General features: G+C 41.0%; 1 protein-coding gene, 1 long non-coding RNA gene and 1 pseudogene across 2 annotated transcripts in view; 2 read left to right on the top strand and 1 right to left on the bottom strand.

Annotated features, from left to right (window-relative positions):
• The first annotated feature begins 23 nt into the window (after positions 1–23).
• The window catches only part of DMGDH (dimethylglycine dehydrogenase), a 63,021-nt gene continuing 41,491 nt past the window's right edge, over positions 24–21,553 (top strand). Inside the window, exons 1-5 of the mRNA XM_037032202.1 lie at positions 24–147; positions 943–1,117; positions 9,861–9,959; positions 11,432–11,596; positions 14,754–14,958. Of these exons, the coding sequence (XP_036888097.1) occupies positions 47–147; positions 943–1,117; positions 9,861–9,959; positions 11,432–11,596; positions 14,754–14,958 (745 nt within the window). The 5' untranslated portion in view covers positions 24–46. The remainder of the gene's footprint in view (positions 148–942; positions 1,118–9,860; positions 9,960–11,431; positions 11,597–14,753; positions 14,959–21,553) is intronic.
• On the bottom strand, positions 7,661–21,270 carry LOC118977296 (uncharacterized). The gene is made up of 3 exons (XR_005064493.1): positions 21,189–21,270; positions 16,433–16,437; positions 7,661–7,681 (listed from the first exon to the last, which is right to left on the bottom strand). It is a non-coding gene; the product is annotated as an uncharacterized LOC118977296 (long non-coding RNA).
• Positions 19,595–21,301, top strand: LOC118977294 (prostaglandin reductase 1-like; annotated as a pseudogene).

Here is a 21,553-nt window from a genome sequence, read left to right as displayed (position 1 = left end):
CCTGCAGGCCTGTCTCGGAGCGGGTGTCCGTTTTCTGGGCTTCGCCATGTTCCGCCTGGGTGCGTGGCGGCTGCAGGGCCTCCCGCTGCGGGGCTTACCGCTGCCTGGCTGCCCTGGCCATCCACGCTCCGTCAGCGGCCTGGAAGGGTGAGTGGGAACCCGGCCCACTCAAAGGCCGAAGGCCAGAGGATGAAGGGTGGGAGCGAGGGGCTAAGGCAGACTTGGGCGTTCAGGGTCGTCTGGATTTCTTCTTTTTTCTTGCTCGATTGCACAAAAGTGATACGGTATCAAAGGGGAGAAAAGTTCCCAGCGAAGTCTCTCCAACTTCAACCCTCTTCCCGGGCACCTGTTAAAGTGACTTTTGTATCAACCCAGAGATGGTCTGTATGTCTGCAAACCCCGGTGTATGTATATATGTTGTTCTTTGCTTTCCTACGCATCACTTTTTACACTATGTCTGAGAGAAGCTCACAATCAAGCTAGGAAGACAGTCATGCAAATATGTATATTAAATCGCTGAGCAGTAATTATAATTAGAGAAGCATGCGCACAGTGAGAGGAAGTTAAGTAAGGAAGAGTGTTTTATTCCATCTGGCTCTCTTTCACCTGGAAAATAGTGGAGGGAGGTGATCCAAGATTTATGGGACTAAGCGTCCCGATGATTACAGTTTTTGGTGGAATAAAATGATTGCAAATACATTCTTTAAGTACACGGAGAAAAACTCTTCTCTAGATTTTCTGGAAAAAAATAAACGAAGTCACCTGTTCAGTCCTTTAGCTATATTAGTTATCTACAATGGACCGGAATTACATGGAATGAGGCTCTAATGCTTCCTCCTTCCTCCCTCAACCAGGTTGCCTGAGTTAGGCTTTAAATGCCTTTAAAAAAGCTGTAGCTACCACAGCCTAATATAGCTACCATTGAAAAAAATTGTCTTACAGAAAGGACAACCCAACCTCATCTGCGGAAACAGGATGGAAAGAGAGAGCAGAGACCGTGATCATCGGAGGCGGTTGCATTGGTGTGAGTCTGGCCTATCACCTGGCTAAAGCGGGGATGAGAGATGTGGTCCTGCTGGAGAAATCGGAGCTCACTGCCGGATCCACCTGGCACGCAGTAAGAAAAGCACCTCAAAACTGTCCTGCACACTGAATCGTGCACTAGTACCGTCAGTTTCCTTCCCATTCACAACGCCCTGCTGCTGGCTCTGTAGAGTCAGTTCCCTTTCAACAGTGCTAGAAGGTGAAGTTCCATTTTGGTGGGTGCACTTCCAGGCAGTGATCAGCACTGGCGGTGTCTTTCTCTTGAACACATGGCTTCTGGATTCACATCTTCCTACCCGTGTGACTCAGGGCAGGTTACTTACGTTTCCATTTCCTGGTGTATAAAATGAACATGATGATCGTACCTACCTGCTAAGGTTGTGATGAAGATTGAGTTACTGTGTGTGAAGTTATTAAACCCATAGTAAGTGTTTAGTAAATGGTACCCTTTGTATCAAAGAACAGTGGTGGAATGATCCTGAATATGGCTGAGACCTTCACCTATATTTCCCTCACCTGACTTTAGTGGTCCTTTGTATTTATTTATTTATTTATGGTTTTAATTTTGTGTGTAAGACAGAACCTTGGCTACATGAAGACTTAACTATGAGGACGGAGAACATGTGACACACTTTTGTGTTAAAACGCACAGCCAAGTCTGTCTCACATACTTAGCAGTACATGCATAATTGTTCCGGTGCTCTGCAATAACTGGGCCAATGAGGAAAGCTGCTCAGGGAAATGAGGTGATTGACGCTGCTTTCATGCTGCCAAACCAATTGTTTCTGAAGTCGGCCAAGGATGGGAGAGAGTTTTTATGACTATTGTACAGAGTTCTTTTGGAGGATGAGTTAGGCAATGTCAGTTCAGCTTCCTGTCATGTCATTAACTTCCCTTTTCGTCATTACTTTCTTCTGCTGAGAAGAGAGAAACCCCTGCTTTTAGGGCCCTTTTGGCATCCAGAGCCTGCTCAAGGGATGGGGTGAAGCTTGAGCTCTAAAAGGGCTGCCTGCCTCTAGTTGAGTGTGGAGGAGAGTGCAGCTCAGATTTAAACTGAGGTGGATCCAAGTCCTACTGGCCACAGAGCCTGGCCACGTGGTTGGATGGAGGTGCCTAGAAAAATCATAGCAAGGCCATCTTCTCTTCCCTCTTTCCTCTTCTTCCAACTCCCAGTCTGGGAGAGAGGCCCAGACACCTAGTCCTCCTGAACATCATTTCAGAACCTTCACAGGAACATGTGCTTTTGCTTCACCAGTTCCCCCTCAGCTTGCTTCCTCCTGTCTGGACAGAGGGGTCCCGGAGGCCACCAACACTCCTGGTTCCTCTTCCCTCCCTGAACTAGACCTTCTGTGTAGGCTTTTTGCTATTATGGAAACATTTCTCCTATAGCTCTCCTGTAACTTCTCCTTGCTGGACATTCAGTCACTCTTTCAACAAACATATTGTTGAAAGAGTCTGTATTGTGTCAGGCCAGCACTGTTGTAGGTGAGGATACAGGAGTAAACAAAATGAAGTCCCTGCCCTCTTGACGCCATATTCTGGTAGGGCAGACAGAAAATATACAAAGCCTGTTTGAGAGTAGGCAGTGCCATGAAGAGGAGGAAATCTGGGTAAAGGAATGAATGAAGGACAGCATGACTGAGATAGAAGCATCAGGAGGCTACTTGAAAGAGCAGAGATAAGGCAGAAGTGAGTGAATGAGGGGCCCGAGGCTGTCCAGGTAAAGGCATGTAAGCAGAAGGAAATTTAGGCAAGTGGAAGTATCCTAAGAGAAAGGGGTTATACCTTTTTGACACTTTTGGCTTGTTAAGGAGGATGTACTCTTTAATATTTTAATTACTTATTTGCTCATTTATATTTGATTGATTTGATATGGCCTACATTTTAGAATAGATTACTGAATTCCCTGCAATTTTACTTATATATCTCAAGAATTTTTTTAAAGCAACATACCTTAACCTAAGTTTTTTAAAGAAAAGTGGACAAAGTTTTTAGCATGTCAGTTTCTTGTTAAATGTTGACTGTGTAAAATGGTTTCCCTTAAGTAAAGAGATATCAGAGTGAGTGGAAAAGGCATTCTCCTGGTTAGCGAAGAAGGCGCTATGCAATGGTTTGCAAAATGAGATCCATGCAGTGGGAGCTCAAGATGGAGTCAGGCATCAGAAGCCAGGTGATTTGCCCCTGGAGAATGAGGGAAAAGAAAGAGGGTTTCCTTAGGAAGCTGATTCTATGAACTCTTGCAAGTCAAGGGGGCCTACCTCTGAGAAGTACCATGAATCAGGAATTTTTAACACAGAAATATTTGCAGCAGATAAGAGAATGTGGAAGGTTGGGGAGCTGGCTAAAGGGGCAGGATGCAAAGAATAAGGGCAGTCTCACTGAAGTATAACATGTGCTCCAGTTCAGTATGTCTGGGAGTGTAGGAATCGGTGCTCAGGGAGGAGGGCACAGGCTGCAATGTGAATATTCAAAATGGAGTCCCAAATTCAAAATCCTGAGCGTTTGTTATACTTTAATGAGACTGCTTTGTCAGCACCAGGCACTACTACTAATATGGAGCACTCCTTGTGGGATGAAGGGTAGAAGAGAGGATTGAGTGAGACGTAGTTTTGGAGCATGGGGTCCCCAAGACAGGGTAGCCCTGGGGATGGTAAGAAAGTGGGTGTTTTGAAGGGCTGAGGACTAAAGATGCAAGATAGTCCATTTGGGGTGAGGAAGACTATTAGAGACTTCTATCTATTTTTATGTAAAAATTTAAGAAAAAAATTGAGCTTTATTAGTCTTTACAAATGGCCCTCACCTTTGATATGAATGATGTGTCGGATATGGTTCCAAGGGACTGAGTGAAGGAGAGGCTGGAACTCCACAGTGGGAGAGTCCTCACTTCTTCTGTCTTGAGTCTGTATTGCAGAGCATGTGCTGTAGGAAATCACCGTTGGGATTCATTTTGTAGAACCAGGGCTCTAAGTAATGTAATTGGTGAGGAAAAGGAGAGGGAATGACCTTGAGAGTGTTGTCCTATATGGGGATTTGCTGGTTATCTTATTATAATAATTAAAAGAGTTATGAAACTTAAAGTTTTTCTTTTACAAAATGACAGTGTCCCACATTTGGTGACCTTTGTAGTGATGCAAATGGCTGCAAGTCATCTCTACACAGCAGATACATATTTAAGAAAACATGCTAAAGGGGATGTTACAATAAGTGAGAAATAACTGCTTTTTCTTTTTGCAAATCAGTCCTGTTGGGAAGAGAGAATTTGGAAAATTGGCATTATTACTAGATTTTTCTGGCCACAATAATATGTATCATCTAGAAAAACTTTCATACATGCAAAAGTTAAATTTTTTAACCCACCTAAAAATTTTCCAAATGAGGAGTTTCGGTGGGATTTGTACCCATTTATTTAAAAATAAAAATGTAATACCTTCCAATTAACTTGAACAAGAGAACATGAGACATTAACAGTCTAACTTCAGTGGAAACCTTGAAGTAAGCGGTGACTGCGATGGAGGAAGTGGCATCAAGTTAAAGGGACTTATCTAAGAAAAAGAAGATGAAAAATATGAACAGTGAAAGGACAACAAACACAGTTATTAACAACCACACCTAAAACAAAAGCAAACCAAGAGGACAGCTAGATCAGGAGTGGAACCATAGAAATGAAGACCACATGGAGGGTTAGAAACAGGGGGGTGGGAGGGGGAGAAGGGGGGAGAAGGCACAGAAAATAGCATAGAGGGTAGGTAGAAAATAGATAGGGGGGAGGGCAAGAATAGTATGGGAAATGTAGAAGCTAAAGAACTTACGACACATGGACATGAACTAAAGGGGGGGAGTGGTGGGGGAGGGGTGTGCAGGGTGGAGGGGAATGAAGGAGGGGAATAGAACAATTGTAAAGGCATAATCAATAAAATATATTTTTTTAAAAAAAGATGCGGAGAGTACGGCTGGGAGGGTGCACTCCTCCCACGTAGGTCTCAGTACTGTGACGGGCGGCTGCTCCAGCTATCACCGCCATTCAAACCAGACCCAAAATGAAACAAACCTAGATGTAGGCCTTCAAACTGCTGTTTTATCAAGATTAATCCAATATATATATTTTAGTAATAACATATATTAATCACATAGCCCTCGCAAATATATAAACTTAATATTCCAAACCTTTTCTAAACAACAAAGGAATGATTTAAAATATTTAATTCATTTCAAGTTGTTTTGTGTATTTTACGATCTCTGTTAATTTAGTGATGCGTATTTATATATCATATGACAATCAGGCAATGCGTATATTTTAGAGAGTATCCCCAAACTTTTTAAATTGGATGTGAGTGCATGGACAAAACATTTGGAGCCAATGGGATATGGCGTGAGGTCAGTCAATGGGCTTTTTTGAGGCTATAGAGGCTCATGAAAGAGGGGAAAGATTATTAAACAGATAGATAAGGAGAGCATCAATAGCTCAGTTGGTAAGTTTTTTAACTCTGTCACTGTTTTCATTAATTCATTATTTTTTTGTTGTTGTTCAATTACAGTTGTCCCAATTTTCCCCCGTCTTTTCATTAATTCATTATTGTCAGTCTACCGTAGAAAAGAGCTTTCCTATTTATTTATTTACATCAATAAGGATTCATACATTTTAATTTTTAATAGATATATTTTATTGATTATACCATTACAGTTGTTCTTTTTAAAAATATTTTATTTATTTATTTAGAGAGAGGGAGAGGGGATGAGAAAGAGTGGAGAGAAACATCAATGTGTGGTTGCCTCTAATGTGTCCCCCAATGGAGACCTGGCCTGCAACCCAGGCATGTGCCCTGACTGGGAATCAAACCAGCAACCCTTTTCTTCATAGGCCCGTGCTCAATCCACTGAGCCACACTAGCCAGGGCCCATTACAGTTGTTCTATTCCCCTCTTCATTCCCCTCCACCCTGCACAGCCCCTCCCCCACCATTCTCCCCCCCTTAGTTTATAACCACATGTCTCAAGTTCTTTAGATTCTATATTTCCCCTACTATTGCCCCCCTATCTATTTTCTACCTACTGTCTATGCTATTTTCTGTACCTTCTCCCCTCTTCTCCTCTGCCCACTCCCCTGTTGCTAACCCTCCATGTGTTCTTCATTTCTTCATTTCTATGGTTCCACTCCTAATCTAGCTGTCCTCTTGGTTTGCTTTTGTTTTAGGTGTGGTTGTTAATAACTGTGAGTTTGCTGTCCTTTCACTGTTCATATTTTTCATCTTCTTTTTCTTATATAAGTACCTTTAGCATTTCATATAATAAGGGCTTGGTGATGATGAACTCCTTGAACTTGACCTTATCTGAGAAGCACTTTATCTGTCCTTCCATTCTAAATGAAAGTTTTGCTGGATAAAGCAATCTTGGCTGTAGGTCTTTGGATTTCATGACTTGGAATACTTCTTTCCAGCCCCTTCTTGCCTGTAAGGTCTCTTTTGAGAAATCCGCTGACAGTCTGATGGGTACTCCTTTGTAGGTGACTGTCCCCTTATCTCTTGCTGCTTCTAGGATTCTCTCCTTCATTTTAGTCTTAGCTAATGTAATTATGATGTGCCTTAGTGTGTTCCTTCTTGGGTCCTACTTCTTTGGCACTCTCTGAGCTTCCTGGATTTCCTGGAAGTCTATTTCCTTTGCCAGACTGGGAAAGTTCTCCTTTATTATTTGTTCAAATAAGTTTTCCACTCGTGGCTGTTTCTTTCTCCCTTCTGGTACCCCTATAATTCAGATGTTGGAACGTTTAAAGATGTCCTGGAGGTTCCTAAGCCTCTCCTCATTTTTTTGAATTCTCATTTCTTCATTCTTTCTGGTTGGATGTTTTGTTCTTCCTTCTGGTCCATTCCATTGATTTGAGTACCAGTTTCCTTTCCATCACTATTGGTTTCCTGTGTATTTCCCTTCATTTCAATTAGTTTAGCCTTCATATGTTCCTCTAATTTGTGACTATAATCAACCAGTTCTGTGAGCATCCTGATGACAAGTGTTTTGAACTGTGCATCTGAGAAGCTGGCTATTTCCTGGTCGCTTAGAGTTATCGGCCCTGGGGCTTTGAGTTCTTCTTGAGCCATCTTTTTGACTGTTCGTGCCTGTTATGTATCAGGATCTGAGCCCTAGGTGTTCACCAGAGCAGGGCAACTAAGTCGCTGGGTTGTGACACTGTATGTGGGGGCGGGGTCAAAGAGGAGCAATGGCAGTCCCGTCTGCTGCCTCCTGCCATTGCGGCCACAGCTGCCACCGTCACTGGGGCCCACACATTTCATCCCACTGCACTCGAATGTGCCACCGCCATCGGCCCTCTGCCACTGGGTTCGTCCGCTGGGGCCTTCTCGGTCAGTCTCACTGTGCGCGAATGTGCAACCGAGGTCAGTGTGTCCCACACCCCGACTTGGTCCATGCCTGGGCCTGGGTCGGGGGATCTTTCCTGCCCGACCCTGCTCTGCTGCTGGCTCTGCCCCCTTACCAGTCCCGGTTGAAGGGTTTGTTGTTGTCAGACTTCCGTATAATTCAGTTTTCTGTTCTTTGGTTGCGTCTTTGTTCTCCAAATCTTTGTTGTATTCAAACTTGGTTGTGGGAGAAGGCACAGTATTTCCACCTATGCCTCCATCTTGGCGGAAGTCCTCAGGATTCATACATTTTAATTTTATTTAAAGGGCTATATTTTCTAATGATTACTTGTGTCTCTGATACATCTTCCCTCTTTTATCTTCTCTACCAACTATAATTATTTTCTTCCTTCACACCAAAGGCAGGCCTCTCTCCTGTCTTCCTTAAAGACTTGTGTGACTCTTCTAGCACCTCCTCTTTTCTTAGTTCTTATGTCTTTCTGTGTTCCAGCACTTAATCATATGCTTCTGATTTTATTGTTTCATAGATGAAAGTTTCACGATCTCAATCACAGCATGAAATCTTGAAGGATGAGAACAATATTTTCACTTTCTTCAAATTTTCCATTTAATATGAGCTTGCTGAAGCTCAGAACAGAACAATGTTTTACCCGTCTTATATCCCACGCTATGAGAATAGCATATACATTAACAATAAATACCATGCGAGTTATTACATCCAGATAACTTACAGTAAAAACAGAGGTATGGTTCACCTGCAATTCTCAATACAGATTAAAAGATAAAAATCAGTTAGTAAAAATATATACAATATAAAAAATAAATAATATGCTTTCATGCCTGGGGAAAAAAAAATGCTCAGGACTTACTTCTGACCTTCCCAGCAGCAAGGAAACTAGAGTGGTATGAGTTCTTCGGTAGAAATAGATGTACTATTTCACTAAGGTAGAGCTAACTTTTCCTCAACCAGAAATTTCTAGAAGAATTTGTTCCCTAAACAAAAGATATCGGGCTAATTCTTTTTAAGTAACAGTTTTATAAAAAGTAACCCATGTGACTCAGATGGAAGATCATTAACTCCTTTGAAAATAGCTTTCTGGGATGGGGAAGAAGAGAGTCAACGTAGTATAGATAGTAAATAGCTTTCTGGGGGTCAGGCTTAACCTAGGTTGAAATTAGAGTGCCTCAAGGAGTGAGTGGCGACCAGAAGTCTAGGTCAGTGCTCGTGAATATCAAGTCTTCTCATATGATGGGCACTACACGGGAGACAAAGTTGACCTCTCTACTAGATACCTGAAGGTCAAAGAGTCTCTACTATTGAACCAGAAAAGTTCATATGCACGACAGATACCAAACATTTACAGGAGACTAGAGTACTTAACCAAAAGTTAAGAAGCCCAACTTTTAGTTCCATTGTAATGGGGCTATGCTATAAGAGGACCTCTAAACTGGGCCAGAATTTTTCTCAAAAAGGTAGCTGTGCATATGTTTAAACACTTGAACAAGTATTTGAGAGAAGCCGGAGGATCGTCCCATAAAGAATGTTTGATGAACTTTTAAGTGGGGTGTTTTTGAGTTTAGGAGAACCAAATGCCCACCATACCATAGAAGAGCCTGATAAGTAACTCCTAAACAGATGTTATTTTAAACAGATTGTATTCTGATGAACTTTCCAGGGTACATTGCTGCAATCTGGGGCCCCAGACACTAAACTGAGAGAACTTGTTTCATGCAGTTGCGTAGAACTCTTTGTCTGGGTACTACATTGCAGCTCAGTTGATAAAAGGGGTTTGGGCATGCTAATATTTAGATGATTTTTCCTGAGAGTAATTATGCAGTATTTATTCAGCAAATATTTTTCATGTACAATCTATGTGCTCATCAAACAGGTAAAGCACGACAAAGGTCTGTTCACTAATTCACCAGGCTATAATTTTCAGGAATTTTCTGATTCTTGAATTTCAGAAATTTCAAAGGGAACTGGAGGGCTGCTCCATTCGAGGGATAGTGGGGATCGAGTCAAGGAAGACTCTTTGCTAGTCTGCAGCCCTTCTCCACAAGGGGACACATGATTTGCTGGTGTGAATCCATAAGGGGGGGGTGTGCCACCCCCCCACATTCTTCCTCGTACCATATGTTCCTAAACTTCCTACCAAATCATCCCATTTCTTAGTCTCAAACAACCTTTCCTAATAACTTTTAGGGACTTACTGTATTTGTTCATTGGCTGGCTCTGACATTACTTATATGGTTCAGACTGTTCTTACTACTGTGTAAGAAGCCTCAGGCCCTACTGAAATTGTGCACAGACTTATGTGTTCTCATCCCCCAGGGACTGTCTGGTGCTGCTCCATTTCTGACCAGCAGTAAAATCCTGCTTAACAGCAAAACTATCAACATTTTCAGAATGTTAATGTTTTTCCCAATATTTTCTTTCCTTCTCATTTTTAAGGCAGGTTTAACAACATACTTTCATCCTGGAATAAACTTAAAGAAAATACACTATGATAGCATCAAACTTTATGAGAAACTGGAAGAAGAAACTGGACAGGTAAATATGTTGAACTTGAAATTGTCTTTTCGGTCACTTTCTTAGAAATATGTAAGGTCTCTGAAGAATTTTGGTGTCATCACGTAGAGCTGTGTATAATGATGTTAAGGGTGTATGAAATGTTTAATGTGGTAGAGAAATCTGGTGAGAGTTTAAGGTGAGAACCTCCGAAGTTTGCTCTACAATCACTTTAATTTCTTGACATGTATTACACATGTGATTACCCACTCTTATTGATCTATTTAGTGAAGGAAGAAGAAAAAGCAGCAGCTTTCAAAAGTGTCTTCAGTCAGTTACTGCATCTAGAATAAAAGAAATTAGGGCCTTTCAGCAACTGGATTGCAAAGGATATGACAACATTGGGTAGCACATTGTCATGCAGCTTTAGAAAGTACTTCGCTAAAACCCCTTGCTTTTATTTTTATCACTTCTCATAGTTATTAGGACTCTCAGAATAAAGCAGCAGGCATAGAATATCCTTAGGCTAAGACTGAAGTCTATTTATATTTTTCATGCCATTTCCCTTGCCGAAACCGTCAAATGGACAGGACAAAGGACAAAGGAGCAGGGCCTTCCTCGGAGGAGCCCTGCCTGCCTTCCCTGAGCATAACATTCTCTCTTTGTTATGCTCAGATGCTACAGGTCTTCTTAATTACTTATAGTTCTGGAATGCGCTGGGGGAGGCTCTCTGCCTGAAGCACTATTCCTTCTGCTGCAGCCCCCGCCCCCCATTTCAGCATTCACCCTCCACTTCCTCTGGGGGTCATCCCCTTTGAGAAGCTGACTTTGACTTTGCTCACCCACCAGTCAGGCCAAGCTGAGGACGTATCACTTGGTTCTAAGAATATTCGTGCATACCCCTCTTATAACACACATCTCACTATAGTGGTGGTTGCTTTACGGATTGGTCTTCCCTGCAGACTATGAGCAGCCTGAGGGCAAAGATTGTATCTTTTATCTCTATAACCCAGGGCTCAGCTGAGTGCTTGGCCGACTGAAGGAGTTTGTTAAATGTCAAATGGATATTTACTTCAATCCCCACTTAGTCTTATCACTGCAACATTCTGATTCTTCATATTCTCTCTTTAAATCCTTTGTCTTTCTCTTTTCCACATAATTTTCATTCACTCTGTACATTAACACTATCTCATGTTATTGTATTATGCAACTAGCTGTCTGCCTTCGCCTGTAGACTGTAAGCTCCTTCCAAGAAGGGTCCTTGCCTCTCTTGTTTGTGGCAGCATCTCTGTAACTCAGCATAGTGCCTGACACAGAGCAGGCACTTAGTAAATAGTCAATGAACAGATGTCTTTTTGTAAGATGCTGATATGTTTATGTAGTTATCTCTTTTACGGCTTAGTTCAATAAATCTCTTTTCTTTTACACCTGCATTTTCATTGTGCTAGGGAATAATCATGTTTGAGTGCCAAACAATGATTTATTTATGTGGTTTATTGGCATTATTTTAACAGGTGGTGGGATTCCATCAGCCAGGTAGTATCAGGCTTGCGACAACTCCTGTAAGGGTGGATGAATTTAAATATCAGATGACTCGGACCGGCTGGCATGCAACGGAACAGTATATTATTGAACCTGAGAAAATTCAGGAGATGTTCCCTTTACTCAACATGAGTAAGGTACTTGTCTTAAGGGCATTTTCACTATTTGTCACCTTGAATGAAGATTAGAAAAGTTATTTTAAAATGTTAATTAAAAATGGAAAAACTATGTGCACACATTTTAAATGGCAAAATCAGATGATGAATGCTGGAGTTGGGGTAAATTACAAGGTGGGCTATTATGTACACTAAATGAAATATGAAAAGATACTGAAAAAATTTTATTAGTTTTCTACCTATGAGAACTGAGGAAACATTTTCAATACCTTTCTATTACTATGTCCCCCAGATCTGGGGATTTCCATACATAAACCTTCTGTTTGAGAACTACAAAGAAAACAGTAACCTGGTATGATAGGTATGTGCATAGAAAGACTGTGTTGTTAAATATATGTATTAAAAGACTGTGATTTTTATAAAATCTAATGTGGAAGTACCATACTATTTTACTACACAAACAATACCTAGCTAATATCTATACTCCCCTGACGGGTACATGCCAGGTACTTATCTAGTTTTAACCAAATTTGACTGAGAGAACCCATTTGAGAATTGTGTCTTTTTTTGCTAGGTGATAATCTAATTTGCATAATAATAACAATGACTTACTATACTACCGGACGCTACAGCACATATTTATGTACCAGATACTATGCTAAACCCTCAACACGCATAATCTCATTTAATCTTCACAGTAATAATATAAGGTATATAGTATATAAACAGGAAACTGTAGCTTAGATGGTTTACATAATGGATCTAAGCTCACCCATAAAAAGAGCTGGGCAGAGATTTGAACCCAGGCTTTCTGACTCCTTTGTACACACTACCTAAGGGTACTGGGTAGGGCTGTTCAGGGAAGCAGAAGCTTATGATTCTCCCTGGTGATGACTGCAGTATCTCTGATACCCGAGGGTGTGTATTATTGATATAGATGCTGGCATTGTTCACCCTTGTGAGTCTTTGCAGGCTCCTGGCACTCCCTTGCATACGGTTCTGTGTGATGGCAGACTGGTGTGGCATTGCACCGTCTGCACTGAAATTCCATCACTGCTACTAGTGAGGCTATGCTTTCATCTGTTTATATGTCAGTCCTGGAATATTTGCCTGGAAGTTCTCACCATCACAGACTTTTCTTAAGGGCCTTAGGCAATGGAGCCATGTGGGAAGAATGTTCTCTGGCTCTTGAGGAGGGCATCAAATTAAATAGATATAGGACCATTATAATGATATAGTTGTCACAAAACACCAATGTACCATTCGGAAGGCTACAGTAGTATGAATTCCATTCGAATGAAAAGCCTCTTGCACTAAGCCTACAACAAGAGGATTGGTAATCAAAGACTTCCCACAGAGAAAAGCCCATACGGCTTTACTGGTGAATTCTATGGGACATGTATAGAAGAATTAATACCAATTCTTCATAAACTCTTTTAAAAATAGAAGTGAACCCTTCCCAATTCATCTGTGAGGCAGTATTGCTGCGATACCAAATCGAGACAAAGACATCACACGAAAAAGAAAGACTGGTATTTCTTATGTATATTGATGCAAAAATTCTCAACAAAATATTAGCAAACTGAATTCAGCAACATATAAAAAGAACTATGCAGCATGACCAAGTGGAATTCGTTCCAGGAATGCAAGGTTGGTTTAACATCTGAAAATCAATCAATGTAGTACTATATTAATAAATAAAATACAAAAACAGATGATTACCTCAGTAGCTGCAGAAACAAAGGTCAACAAAACCTCCTTGCTCATATTGGGTGTCCCATAGATTTTTGTTGAATCGCTAAGACCTAAAAATACCACTTTATGGTGTTCCTCCCATTTCATCTGAATTTTATTCTCCCCCTCCCCCACAGTACCTAGCTTCAAGCCCTACCACAAAATGGCTATTCAAGAATTAGTTGTTGAGTGATTGAGTTAAGTTTATATTTTTCTGACACCAGGTGTATATATATTTAGCATAAGAATTTACTAAGAGTATTTATTAATTAAATATAAATAATTGATCAGTTAGTGTTAGATTTGACTGCAAATGTCAGAAACTAAAATAATGCTTAAACAAGATAGAAGTTTATTTTTCTTTTACTTAGACAGTCCAGACTTGAATGGTAATTCTTTTCTATGAGGCTTCAGGGACTCAGTCTTCTTCCATATCATTGCTCTCTCATTCCAGGAGTGTGACTCTTATGTTCTTATTCTAAGATAGCAGCTAGACCTCCAGCCATTACGCCTGCATCTCATGGCATGATGGAGGAAGAAAGGCTAAAGAAGAAAGGAGACGGGGTCCCTGGTTGGTGTAGCTCAGTGGTTTGAGCATAGACCTGTGAAGCAAAGGGTTGCCGGTTCGATTCCCAGTCAGGGCACATGTCTGGGTTGCAGGCCAGGTCCCCAGTAGGGGACACATGAGAGGCAACCACACATTTATGTTTCTCTCCCACTCTTTCTCCTTACTGTCCCCCTTCTCCAAAAATAAATAGATAAAATATATATTTTAAAGATTTTATTTATTTATTTATCTTTAGAGGGGAAGGAGAGAGGGAGAGAAACATCAATGTATGGTTGCTTTTTGTGCATCCCCTGCTGGTAGTTAGCCTGCAAGGAACCGGCCTGCAACCCAGGCATGTGCCCTGAATGGGAATCGAACCGCGATCGTCTGGTTCGCGGGCCTGCGCTCAATCCACTGAGCTACACCAGCCAGGAGATAAAATATTTTTTAAAAAAGAAAGGAGACAGGGGCATATGCCAATTGTCTTTTTATAATGAATGGTTTGTGGAAGCTGCCACATGCCACTTTCATTTACATTTCATTGGCCAGAATTTAGTAATAGTTTTATCTGTCAGCTGGAGCTAGTAGTTGGCAACTATTGGAAACTCTTTGCTTTTAGTGGACATGTAATGTATCTAAATAAACATTCTATTTCTATGCTATGATGGGAGAGGGGAGAATGGATATTGGAGACAATTTAGAGGTAATCTGTCTACTTAACTTTCAGTGCAGGTCCTGCCCAAGTCTGAATTTTGACACAGAGAAAAGTGCAGACTGATCAATCTGACACCCCGATGAATTTTTCAAGTCCTGTTTTATTACACATTTGCTGGCAGGATATAGTTCCACTGAAAAATGAGTACATACTCATTTGAATTTTTCTTACGATCAACTTAGATTTTAGCTGGACTATATAATCCTGGAGATGGCCATATTGACCCTTACTCTCTAACTATGGCCCTGGCTGCTGGGGCCAGGAAATACGGTGCCCTTTTAAAATACCCTGTGCCAGTGACTTCTCTGAAAGCCAGATCAGACGGAACATGGGATGTTGAAACACCGCAGGGATCGATGAGAGCAAACAGAATTGTGAATGCTGCAGGTAAGTGTCATATCTTTTTTTTAAATTAGTGAGGTTTTTTTAAAGTGGCAGAGAAATAAAATGATGAAGTAATGTTTTATACTGTGAACATTGTTATGAAACACTGTGCTGCTTCCAAGGGGAACATTTTGTCCGTTTCTAAGCGACAAAGCTCTCCCTTCGTCACTGTGCTCTTGGTGGAGATACCACTGCCCTTGGTCTTGGTAATCTACGGAAACTCGGTATTCTTCTCCATGCACCACTTTATTTTGGTCCAGATTGTGTTTTGCCAAATTATGTTTCTTTTTCCTTCCTTAGGTTCACTCTTTCTTTATTAATAACTGAACTCTAGTGTTCAAATTTGTGAGCATCTTCTTTGTTCTCAGTTTGCTTTTTGAGGTGGTGATTTGATCATTTGTGTTCTCTCTCATCCATCTGTGATTATTTGACACTAGTCAAAAAGCTGTTAGCCATTTTTCTTTCAGAACATTATTAAACATACTTCATAATTTTTCTTAGGTTGCTCTGCTACAATTTATACTCTGAGTAGAGTGAAGCCAAAGGGAGTGTTTAAGATAATCTAACAACCCACTCATTTTCTAATTATGGGAACCAAGGTAAAAAAAAAAAAAGGCCATGGCATTTGGCAAAGTGACACGTCAAAGCCAGGATTTGGACCTGGATCTTTTGATTCTTGAGTTAATAGTCTTTCTGACAGGTTATTTCAACTATCACACATACAAAAATAAATTTCTATGCAAGTGAAAGTGTGTATGCAGTCTAAATTGGGCTAATACTTTATATTTTCCTATAGTTTACAAAGGTTAATGTAAAACCTAAAATAAGCAGGAGGTAATAACTGATTTTCTGGTGGTCTGCTCTTTGAGTCAGTGTTTAAACTGTGCAGTGAAAACAATCTTTATTACATATTAGCTCAATGATATGCCATGTGGACTACAGAAACATGGACCTTTAAGATCCTTTCCTCTAAACCGTAACTTTGATTGATGTTATTTTTTTTAAAAAGATTTATTTATTTATTTATTTAGACAGAGAGGAAGGGAAGGAGGGAGGGAGGGAAACATCAATGTATGGTTGCCTCTCGTGAGTCCCCTGCTGGGAACTGGCCTACAACCCAGGTATGTGCCCTGACTGGGAATCGAACCGCGATCGTATGGTTCGCAGGCCTGCGCTCAATCCACTGAGCTACACCAGCCAGGGCTGATTAATGTTATTTTTTAACAAATTACTTTTAGTGGTTCTAGGAAAAAATCATGTATTTAACATTTAAGAATTAAAATGAGTATTTATGAATCTTTCTCCCCAATGTCCCTCACTTGAAAAGGATAAAAATCTCATGCCTTCTTTGATATCATTTGAAATGCAAAACACAGCTATATAAAATGAATTGCCTAAAAACTTAAAAGCAAACGCATACAACACTGCTTTCGTTTTTAACTTCTCTTGCCCCCACCCCTGCAGTTCCCTATGGGACCCTCCCTGCCCCTCACCATCCTTGGGCCACTGGTTTAAACTCTGCTAGAATATCCAGGGCAATGAAATCCTTCATCCTTTTTTTCAAAGTAGCAAGGATTCCTTATAATCTTGGCACATTCTTTGTAGTCTCATGAATTCAGTTCCCCAAAATATTTACTGTCTTCAGAGTGGTAGCAAAGACTGAGCCAACATACTATGACTTCCAGGTCAGCGCCCCTGGCAGGCATTGCTAAGTGGTCACTGCACTCATTTCAGATGGGCCTCGGTAAACCCCACCATTCTTCCCAATACAGTGTTTCCGGCACCCAAACACTCCTGATGGATATTTTGAGAAATAACATAGAAGACATTAACTTAATGCATATCTCAATTATTTTCCTAAAATGGATAAAATTTTGTTTATATAATTCATTGCCATTGTAATAATTTTCTTCCTAAACCTCAAACTCTGAGGAATAAGGAATCACTGGAAAAAGCATACTTTCCAAAGAGATCTGACCTAAACCCAGGACATTGGTTACCAGATGAAGTACATATTCTGCGCAGCTGTGAAATCTTCTGGTCTGATTGGGGCTGGTTGGGCGATGGCCAGGGGTCCTAGAGAACAGCCCCTCTGGTCCTGGCCTGGGAAAACAAATCCCAGGAGTTAAGCTGACAGTGCAGCCCTGTGTGCAGAGGTAAGCACGGGCCCACACCACCAACTGAATTCCTGGGACTTGTTTTCCCAGGCCAGCACCAGGAAAGCAGTTCTCCAGGGCAGTCCCCATTCATCTTTGTCCCTGAGCCTCTTCCCCAGCCATCTGCTCCTGCTCCCATCCTCATGGGTAACTCCAGGCAATTCTTTGTTGACAGTTGTTTCAAGAACTATGCTATCAAATTATTTTTAGTTAAATTTATTGGGGTAACATTGGTTAATAACTCTATATAAAGTTTCATGTATACAGTTTTATAATACATCACCTGTATATTTCATTAATTCTTTATCTCATTCAGATCATATCTCTGGCCCAAACATTTTTTTCTTTTTCTCCTCCATGTCTTCTCCTCCACTGGGCAGTTACTGGAAAAAAAATGTAACTGATTACATATTAGTAGTTCATGGAAGGTTTGAGTGGTGTGTTTGATTGTTTGTGAGTCTGTTTTTAAAAAATAAATACCTTATTTAAAGCATGGAAACTCCTCAAGTGAGTAAGCCTTAATAACTGGGGGCAAAGGTTTGGATATGCCCCCTTCTAGATTAAGCTAACAAAGACCAGTTTCATGAATAAAAGCAAGAAGCTTTTCATGAATAAAAGCAAGAAACACCTGCAGAAGGCATCACGCTCACACTGTTTGAGCATGTGTGTCTGATGGGAGCTTTCCAGGGTTGCTCAGTGTGACCAGGATGTCTCACAAATTCAAGTGAGGCCCTCAGGAGGGCTCTGCAATTTAATTAAAGTAACCAGAATGTAGACCTGGGAATATAATCCAAACGTCAGATGTAAGGCCCGCTGTTATTTCCTCAATTGTACGGTAACCTGCTAGGAGTTTCTGTACATGGAGCCATAACAAGGCTATCAAGTCTTTAGGATATCTGTGAGAAGGAAACTCTAGAAGGAAAAATGTGTCCGTGGGCTGTTGTGTCTCCAGCATTGTCCAGGGCAGTAGCACTTTCTTGCCCAGAGGCAATGTATTGCCAACCCTGGGGCCTGGGCATATCTCTCGTTTGTGAAATGGAGATAATAGTGTCCATCTCAGAAAGTTATTATGATCAGTAAAATGAGCTAATGATGTAAAGTACTCAAAACAGGGTTTACCAAACAGAAAGCACTAAAAAGTTCAGTATAATTATAATAATTATTATTATTTCCTTGCAAGTCTGTACCCTGTACTCCTGGTCTGAGACACACAAGCATCAGGGTATCATAGCTACTTGGTACCAGCCTTAAGATTACCCAAATCCTTTTACTTACTCTATAGTCAACCAGCACCCATTCTGCTGGTAAAGGGACTTCCCCAAAAGCTTGGTTCTCAAGTGAGTGTGCGTAAGAATCACTGTGGGAAGTTTCCCAGATTTCAAATGTTCTAATTTAGGTGATCTTGGTGGAAAGCTGTATTTTAAACAAATATTCCAGGTACTGTGTTGTCTGCACCAAGCAGTCTGCAAAATATGTTTTGAGGGACGCTACCATACTGGTGTTCCTACAGGGGACAGCATGAAGTAAGCTCGTTTTTTAGAAAGCAGAGCCAAAGAGCAGTTTCTAACACCCCTGATCTCTTGGTGCCCAGTAGGCTGACTTGCCTTTGGTCTTGCTTGTAAAGCTTCTTCATTCTGCCTTCATTTTGTCCCTCCTGTGAGGGTTGCTCAGGAGCACGCAGCAGAAGCTGTCAATGATGCAAGTTTTTTCTTTGCATAGTGATGAATGTTTCTCTTGACCTCATTTCCAATTGATCCATTAAGCCTGAGGTAACTCTGTAAACTTTGCTTAAGAGTTTTCCTGATGTGGTAAATCAGAAATGGGATCAGATCATGCCAATGTGAAGCCAGTGTTCAGCCAAAAGAATTGCTTAATTTTGCCTGATACTCTGTATCAGTAAATGTCACTGTGTAACCATCATTGTCACTGTGTTGTAAACCCTAGTACCAATAAACTTGTCCACAAACCTGTACCCTTTATTTTAACTCTATTTCTAGTAATCAATGACTTGGTTGTAATCGGAAGCCATTTACAACCACTATTTTATTGATTCTTCTCTTCAGTGTTTTTCAAGTGATAATGGCGTATTTTTTAGATGATTCCTCTACATTTGTCTCTATTCCCTTAGCACATGGTGGGTGGGTGATCTAGCAGGGGCCGAAGTGTAGTCCTGGTTTGGCCTTGGTTAGCTTGACTGACATATAGAGGAGAAAATGCCAACAAACGCCACCGCGTAGGGTAAAGCTGCATTGAATATTCTAGGGGGGTTCAAGTAATATAGTTATATGATACTTAAGCATATGTCTCCACTTTATTTTAATGATGAAGTATATTAATAAGCAAACAATTAGACTCAGAAATTTACAAATACCTTTGTAAATTTGACTAGGACAGAATTTATTTTATTCATTTTATGTTTTTAATTGAAACAAGTATATTGAGAATATTGCAGTACTTTGAATTGCTAGGCCAAATATTTTGGCTTTTTATATTATAAAGCTCCTCTAGTCCATACAGCTAGAATATGTGGCTTTACTTTATTTTTCCTACAAAATCCTGAATTAGTAATTCACATCTTCCTGCCCACACACATAAGTTAAGTCTCTAAATTATTGAAAGACCAATAAACAGCTCTAATGCCCACAGGTAAAATTTTTTTGTTTGCACATGGATACCCATTTCTGGGGTTATTATACAAGTTTGACCAACTTAGCCATTAGGCGAAAACATAACAAGGACCAGAGTGATGTTCAGATGGACAAGTAGAAATAAACTTCGGTACCTAAGAATACATAATCTGGGTTCCCAGACAGACTCATAATTGATTCTGTGTCTAGCTCTGAACTTCATAATGACAGAGACTTCAGAACTCCTCATGAGATTCTGCGGGGGGGAAAGGCGGAAATAGAAATGGTTAAAAATTTTCCCCCAGCCTGCCCTGGAAGAAGCCCCATCCTCTCTGGGACCATACAGAAATCCTGGCCCTGGGCGCTCAGCTGTGCAGTCTTAACCGCCTTCTCTAGGTAGTGCAGCCTGTGGACTCGTGAGCGCCTTCAGGATGGTTCGTGCTGAGAGTTGGACCTTGAAGAAGCACTTTGAAGGCCACCCTAAATAATAACTTTGAGATAAGACAGTTGAACTCCCACCCCTAAAAAATGGAGAGGTCCTGATGGAAGTTTTGTTTCTCACCGTGGATCCTTACGTGAGAGCGGCGGCCAAAAGACTGAAGGAAGGTACTACGATGATGGGGGAGCAAGTGGCCGGAGTTGTGGGAAGTCAAAATTCAGCCTTTCCAACAGGAACTATTGTTTCCGCTCCTTCAGGCTGGACAACACACTCCATTTCTGATGGAAAACAGCTGGAGACGCTGCCTGAGGAGAGGCCAGACACATTACCTCTGTCTTTGAGGCTGGGAACAGCTGACATGGCGGCCAACAGCCTACTTTGGCCTACTCGCCAGCTGTGGAGCAGGGGCGGAGACACAGTTCCAGCGAGTGCAGCAGCAGGGGCCGTGGGCTCTGTTGGGGGGCAGACAGCTAAGCTCAAGGGGTGCAAGTTGTCAGGGCAGCAGGGTCTGGTGATAAGCTTGCCTACCTTACAAAGCTTGGGTTTGGCATTGCCTTTAACTAACTACAAGACAGTAGAGTCTTTGAAAGAAAGTTTGAAAAAACTTCTCCCGATGGTCATGATTGTTATTTTGATAATGTAGGTGGAAGATTTTCAAACATTTTGTCCCCCAGACGAAGAAATTTGGAAGAATTGCTATATGTGGGGCCATCTCTACCTATAACCTCACTCATCCACTTTCCCCAGGCCCACCCCCAGAGGGTATTATCTATCAGCATCTCTGCATGGAAGGCTTCATCGTCAGCAAGGGGAGGTCCGCCAAAAGGCTCTGAAAGACTTGCTGAAGTGGGTTGCAGAGGGGAAAATCCAGTACAATGAATCCATCACTGGAGAATTTGAGAACGTGCCCACTGCGTTTATGGGAATGCTGAAGGAGATAATTTGGGGAAAACAATAGTGAAAGCATGAAAAAAATGACACATAGAATTTAGAAATCATTTGGATAATGACTTAATTTCTTTTGAACTACTTAGTAAAAATGTATACTGCCTTCATTTTATATGAATAGTGGTTGTAATGAGTTTGAGCCACCTAATAAAGTACATTTAAATAGTATGTAATTAGCAATAGAGAATGAATATTTCCTTGTGAACAATAGCAAGTCACCTCACTTCCTACAATAGCTTCTTCTGGGATATGGTAGGAAATAGTGGCTTTGGAGTCCAAAATTCTAGTGTCTCTGTGACCTTGAATTTCTGATTTTTTTCATCTGTAAATAGATGAAAATACTATCTACTTTGTATACATATTACACTCTTATTTGAAACACCAGCAGAATGCTTGGCCTATGCATATGTTAGGGGCCTAGTAAGTGT

The sequence above is a fragment of the Sturnira hondurensis genome, unplaced genomic scaffold (assembly GCF_014824575.4).
Source record: "Sturnira hondurensis isolate 20B ecotype Veracruz unplaced genomic scaffold, ASM1482457v3 Scaffold0021354, whole genome shotgun sequence".
NCBI classification, from domain to species: Eukaryota; Metazoa; Chordata; class Mammalia; order Chiroptera; family Phyllostomidae; genus Sturnira; species Sturnira hondurensis.
Note: the sequence above shows the minus strand (reverse complement) of the source record. Positions and strands in the feature narration are given on the sequence as shown.